Consider the following 6,703-nt stretch of genomic DNA (forward strand, 5'->3'; position numbering starts at 1 on the left):
CTTTAGGTTATTGTGGTGAAAGTTATTGTGGTGTTCGAGTGCTTTATGATTTTAATGATAGTTAAACAGGTTGTAGAGGAAGTTATTGTGGCCTTCATGCATTACAAACCACCCTATTGATCGTTTAACAAATAGTGATGTAAGTTAATGTAATCTACAAGTATTTTTAACCTCTTCAGTACCGGGACGCATCTTTACCTTGCGTGTTGGGTACGATTAGACCATTTATTTACATTAAGAAGGGTCTATGGAGGTCAGAAGGTTAATGGCCAGAGTCTTCACTATTTTAATCCCCCATATAAGTTTCTGAAGCTGTATCAAATCACCAAATAGTAACCAGAATGAATATGGAAACTTATCATGGTACTGAGGAGGATAAGAGATTTCAGTAACAATTTATACAGTCCACAAGTGTTTTTAAGAGATTCTAGTAGCAAATTCAATGACGATTCTACAACATATGAAGAAATACAATAGATAAAATAAATACTTAAGCAACATACGTGCATGATAATCCCACCAGCCAATCCTGAGACCTTTACAAACAGTCCTGGGGGAAGAAATATTTAGAGCACACTATAAACATTTACTGTCGCGGGGAAAAAAATAATTCGATATATATTTAAATGGATAATGTTTGGTGATGTTAGCAGGAGGGGAAAAAAAGGAAAAAAAGAACAGTCATTAATGAAAACAAGCCTACGTGTTATCTCTCTCTCTCTCTCTCTCTCTCTCTCTCTCTCTCTCTCTCTCTCTCTCTCTCTCTCTCTCTCTCTAAGATTTAATAAGATTTCAAAAGATTGGGGATGACTCTCTCTCTCTCTCTCTCTCTCTCTCTCTCTCTCTCTCTCTCTCTCTCTCTCTCTCTCTCTCTCTCTCTCTCTCTCTCTCTCTCTCTAAGATTTAATAAGATTTCAAAAGATTGGGGATGACTCTCTCTCTCTCTCTCTCTCTCTCTCTCTCTCTCTAAGATATAATAAGATTTCAAAAGATTGGGGATCTCTCTCTCTCTCTCTCTCTCTCTCTCTCTCTCTCTCTCTCTCTCTCTCTCTCTCTCTCTCTCTCTCTCTGTCAAAAATATAATATGATTTCAAAAGTTTGGACATGACTCTCTCTCTCTCTCTCTCTCTCTCTCTCTCTCTCTCTCTCTCTCTCATTAACTCACCCAGATGGTCGCCAGAGGGGGGCTTGGGTGCTGGAGGGCTGGGTAGGGCTGGACGTAGGGGGAGGATGGGAGGGGGAGTAGAAAGGTCACACAGTCCCCCCCTCCCCCCTAATTCCCCTTGGTCAATTTACAACAGTCCCCGCTACACATTATTCACGTTACGCACATTTTCTATTTCGTTTTCTTTTTCCTTCTTTCATTCTCGCTGTTTTTTCCCACTCTCTCTCTCTCTCTCTCTCTCTCTCTCTCTCTCTCTCTCTCTTCTTACCGCCTTTTCACTTTCCCTTTCCTTCTATTCTGACCTTTTTATCTATTCATATTCACTATTTACTCCCTTTCACTATAACATTCACTATCTATCGCTCACTATTCATTATTCACTATCAGATGTCAATTTATTTTTAGCGCCTGTAGCTAACTTGTCATTTTCTTTCTTTTCTTTCTTTTTCTATTATTTCACTATCATTTCTTCATTATTCACTATTTTATTCACTATACACCATTTTCCTCTCATTTTCATTCATTATAGTTTCCCTTTTTCATTTTCTTTTTTTTCATTTTCTATTATTTGATTTTTTTTCCGTTTTCTCCCATTTTTTTCATTATTTCACTGTCATCGTCTTCATTATTCACTGTTTTATTTATTATTCATTATTTTTCTTTCATTTACGTTCACTGTTAACTATTTTTCTTATTTTTTGCTTTCATTTCTTTTCTTCATTATTTCACTATCATGTCTATTTATCATTCTCTCATTTGCATTCACTATTTTTTTTCCTTCTTTCATTTTCTTATTTCATTTTCCAGCTTTCATTTTTATTTTCACTTTCATTTTCTCTCTTTTTCTTTCTTTTTTTTATCATCTAACGAATTACACACGCAAGCTTTCTATGTAATTGGTCTGGTATATATATAATTAATTAGTCACGGGTGTTATCAATGCTTTCACTGTATATGTAATTACTGGTTCACTATTTAGCCTAATTACTTTTTCGTATGTAATTATTAGTGTTTTCTTAAGTGTAATCGATCTAGTGTAATTTTTCACTGTAATTACCTTTCTATATGTAATTACTGGTTCACTATTTAGCCTAATTACTTTTCCTGTATGTAATTATTAGTGTTTTCTTAAGTGTAATCGATCTAGTGTAATTTTTCACTGTAATTACCTTTCTATATGTAATTACTGGTTCACTATTTAGCCTAATTACTTTTTCGTATGTAATTATTAGTGTTTTCTTAAGTGTAATCGATCTAGTGTAATTTTTCACTGTAATGACCTTTCTGTATGTAATTACTGGTTCACTCTTTAGCCTAATTACTTTTCCTCTATGTAATTATTAGTGTTTTCTTAAGTGTAATCGATCTAGTGTAATTTTTCACTGTAATTACCTTTGTTTATGTAATTAGTTTCTCTTTAGCCTAATTACTTTTTCTGTATGTAATTGCTAGTGTCTTCTCAAGTGTAATTGATCTAGTGTAATTCGTCTTTCGTGGTGTAATAGCTTTCACTGTAATTACCTTTCTTTATGTAATTACTGTTTCTCTTTAGGCTAATTACTTTTTCGTATGTAATTATTAGTGTTTTCTTAAGTGTAATCGATCTAGTGTAATTCATATCTCGTGGTGTACTAGCTTTCACTGTAATTACCCTTCTATATGTAATTACTTTCACTCTAGAACCTAATTATTTTTCTGTATGTAATCATTAGTGTTTTTCTTTAGGTAATCGATCAAGTGTAATTCATCTCTCGTGGTGTAATCACTGTAATTACCTTTTTATATGTAATTAGTTTCACTCTACGGACTAATTATTTTTCCGTATATAATTGTTAGTGTTTTCTTAAGTGTAATTGATCTAATGCAATTCATCTTTCGCGGTGTTACAACTTTTATGGTAATTAGTGTTTTAAAATGTAATTACTGTTTCACTTTATGGCCTAATTACTTGTCCTCTATGTAATCGCTAGTATCTTCTTAGTGTAATTGATCTAGTGTAATTCGTCTTTCGTTGTGTAGTAGCTTTCACTGTTGTTACGTGTTTACATACAATACATAATTATTTTCCTATACACAATTATATACTTTTTTCAATATGTAATCAGTGTTTCCCTATCATAATTACATACTTTTCAATACGTAATCACTGTTTCCCTATTATAATTACATACTTTCCAATATGTAATCAGTTTCCCTATCGTAATTACATACTTTCCAATACGTAATCATTGTTTCCCTATTATAATTACATACTTTTCAATATGTAATCACTGTTTCCACTCTATATAATTACTTTTCAATATGTAATCCTTTGGTTCACTATATATAATTCAATATGTAATCAGTTTCACTATATATAATTACCTTTCAAAATATAATCATTGTTTTCGCTGTATATGATTACTTTTCAATATGTAATCACTTTCACTGCATATGTAATTCAACGTGTAATCAGTTTCACTATATGTAATAACTTTTCAACATGTAGTCTCTGTTTTCGCTGATATATAATTACTTTTCAATATATAATCAGTTTTGCTATATACAATTCAGTATGTAATCAGTTTCACTACATATATATACTTTTTAATATGTAATCACTGTTTCACTATATATAATTCAGTATGTAATCACTGTTTCACTATAAATAATCACTTTTCAACATGTAATCACCGTTTCACTATAATTATTTTCCATTACATAATTATCTTTCCACTATACGTATACATAATTAGTTTCTGAAATGTAATTACTCACTATATAATTACTTTCCTTATCTCACTAACTACGTAACGAGGGAACTCAAACAGCCAATTAGCGACAAGCCACACTCACCCCGCCACCTGTTCACTCCACCTTGACTCCAATTAATTAGGCAAAGGTGAGCCAGGGGAAAGTTCAGCGGTATCACAACCTGTACCTTATGTAACTCTAATGGCCTGAATGATGCAACCTTCCCTCGCCACACCGCGGGAAAGACTGGCTGTGGCGGGGTTTTCAATTTTTTTCATGCTGACTTGGTGCCTTTCTTACGGGGTCACCAAAGATAAGAGGTCAAAAAGAATAAGTAAAGGAAACAATAATATATCGTTTTTTTGGTACAGGTTAGCAAAATTTACTTAGTCAAGAAAATGAAGCATAAATGATAAATGAATGAAACTGTAAAGTGAACTGACAATAGATGAAAATAAATATAGCTAAAAGAGTTTGATTTTTTTGCTCTGTCAGAGTTGGGATGCTGCGCGGCACTGAGTTGTGACTTTACGATTTTCACCAGTTTGCCGCATCATGAATCTTATAAAAGCGCTGAACTTTACTTCGTAAATTTGCGGAGACGGACCGGGAAAAAGTCGCAGTCGCAAAGTCGCTACTTGGTGGGAAGTCGCACTGTGGGGGCCCAAAATAGAGTCGCAAAGTCGGAATTGCACCAGATCCAGCGGCAGTCACAAAGCTGAAGTCGTACATGGAAAATAAAAGCTGCGCCCAGGTCTGGTGTTTATTATAGAAAGAATCATAGAAATAGATAAATAAAACAAATAAACGAATAGGTACATAGTAGTAAAGGTAATGTATATAGCCTACCTATAGATTGGACGATGTGTATATACATTTTTTAAGGATGTTTATATAATTAGTTATCGGAAATAATATATAAGGAAATTATATATAAAGGAATAAACATACAATTAAATAAATACAAAGAAAACTAACAGATGCATTCTTATTACACACATCGTTATAGAGAAACACAGAGAGACAAAAAGAAATGTAGGTAAACACACTGCATTAGCGAGAAACTTTTAGCGGGAATCTCTTTTATTTCCTCCTCCTCCTCTTTCTTCTTCTTCTTCTTCTTCTTCTTCTTCTTCTTCTTCTTCTCTTGTTATTGTTCTTGTTCTTGTTCATCTTGTTCTTGTTCTTCTATCTAGTCTCACATTCCTTCCTCCATTTTAAGATTTTTTGCACTTAAGAATTATTGTCTGCTAACTCATAGGGAAAAAAAAAATCAATAAAAGACCAGCACCTTCCGAGTTTCTAAGATGTTATTCAATTATGATAAACTGACACCAGAATATTACTTATTTATGTTCGGTACTTTATGAGACACTGTTTCTTATGCTACTGGGTGACGTGATACGATAATTCATGTGATAAACGACACTTACGAGAGAGAGAGAGAGAGAGAGAGAGAGAGAGAGAGAGACTTTCACTTAATCTTCCTCCATTATTCCAATTTTCCTTTTTTTTATTTATTTGTCACCCTCTCCTTTTTTTCTCTCCACTTTCTCCTTCATTCACTATATCCTCCTCCTGCAATTTCCTTTCTTTATCTCTCTCTCTCTCTCTCTCTCTCTCTCTCTCTCTCTCTCTCTCTCTCTCTCTCTCTCTCATTCACTTTCTCCTTCAGTCTCTTTAATTTCCGTTTTCTTTCATAAATCTTACGTCATTCTGAGCTAATTCCTTTCCCTTTTCTTTGATCTCATTTCTCTTTTCTTTCTCTATCTTCTTTCTCTCTCGTCTCCTTCACTTTCTCCCTCACTTCTCCTTTTCTTGCTTATTTTAGCCTACTTTTTCTTTTATTTATCTAATTTAATATCTTACTTATTCTTTTTATTTATTTCCATTTTCCTTTATTTTTTTTCTCTATCTCCTATTACCATCTCTCTATCTTCCTTTTAGTCCTTCTTTTGTTCCTTCCTTTTCCTCTTCCTTCCTTAAAGAGAGAGAGAGAGAGAGAGAGTGTGTGTGTGTGTGTTAGGCTTCATTTCACCTTCCCATGACTTTGCTACACCTGTACCTAATTAGCTAGCGATGTACCTATCTTAGAAAAAGCTTATGTTGTCACCTGTTAAATCTCTCTCTCTCTCTCTCTCTCTCTCTCTCTCTCTCTCTCTCTCTCTCTCTCTCTCTTTCTTTTTTATTTAAACTTTATATTAGGTTTTCACTACATTCTCTCTCTCTCTCTCTCTCTCTCTCTCTCTCTCTCTCTCTCTCTCTCTCTCTCTCTCTCGTTTTTTTTCGATTTTTTTATCATTCACACGTAAAAGATAGTGAGAATTAATAATTTTAGTTTCATTAATGTAATTCAAGTATAGGCTATGTAACACTCAATATTTAATTATTTGCTCTCTCTCTCTCTCTCTCTCTCTCTCTCTCTCTCTCTCTCTCTCTCTCTCTCTCAGCACCCAATATTTTTTTCCTCCTTTATCTCTCATTATAATCAAAGGTCTACCCTCCACCACCACCACCACCACATGCCCGCCACCCTCCACTTCCCCGAAAACTTTTCCCACACTACGTCCACTTTCCCTAGCCTCCTCCTCCTCCACCCTTATCCACCCCACCACTTGAACCCTCTATTGTCTCCTTTTCGCGGGATTTGAATGGAGTTGAATCCTGTTTAATGAGATTTTTATGCTCTCTCTCTCTCTCTCTCTCTCTCTCTCTCTCTCTCTCTCAGCAAGGTTCAGTGAGAGCAATGGTTTTAGTAAGATTTATTGGCATTTTAAAGTTAGCTTATCAAGATTTAGGTAGTCT

General features: G+C 34.3%; 1 protein-coding gene across 1 annotated transcript in view; it reads right to left on the bottom strand.

The window, feature by feature from the left end:
• LOC123517024 overlaps positions 1–4,899 on the bottom strand; it is a 107,190-nt gene extending 102,291 nt beyond the window's left edge. The window contains exons 1-2 of the mRNA XM_045276844.1: positions 4,894–4,899; positions 1,166–1,273 (exon numbers count right to left, since the gene is read on the bottom strand). Of these exons, the coding sequence (XP_045132779.1) occupies positions 1,166–1,273; positions 4,894–4,899 (114 nt within the window). The remainder of the gene's footprint in view (positions 1–1,165; positions 1,274–4,893) is intronic.
• Positions 4,900–6,703: the final 1,804 nt, after the last annotated feature.

This window comes from Portunus trituberculatus, chromosome 6 (genome assembly GCF_017591435.1).
Source record: "Portunus trituberculatus isolate SZX2019 chromosome 6, ASM1759143v1, whole genome shotgun sequence".
NCBI classification, from domain to species: domain Eukaryota; kingdom Metazoa; phylum Arthropoda; class Malacostraca; order Decapoda; family Portunidae; genus Portunus; species Portunus trituberculatus.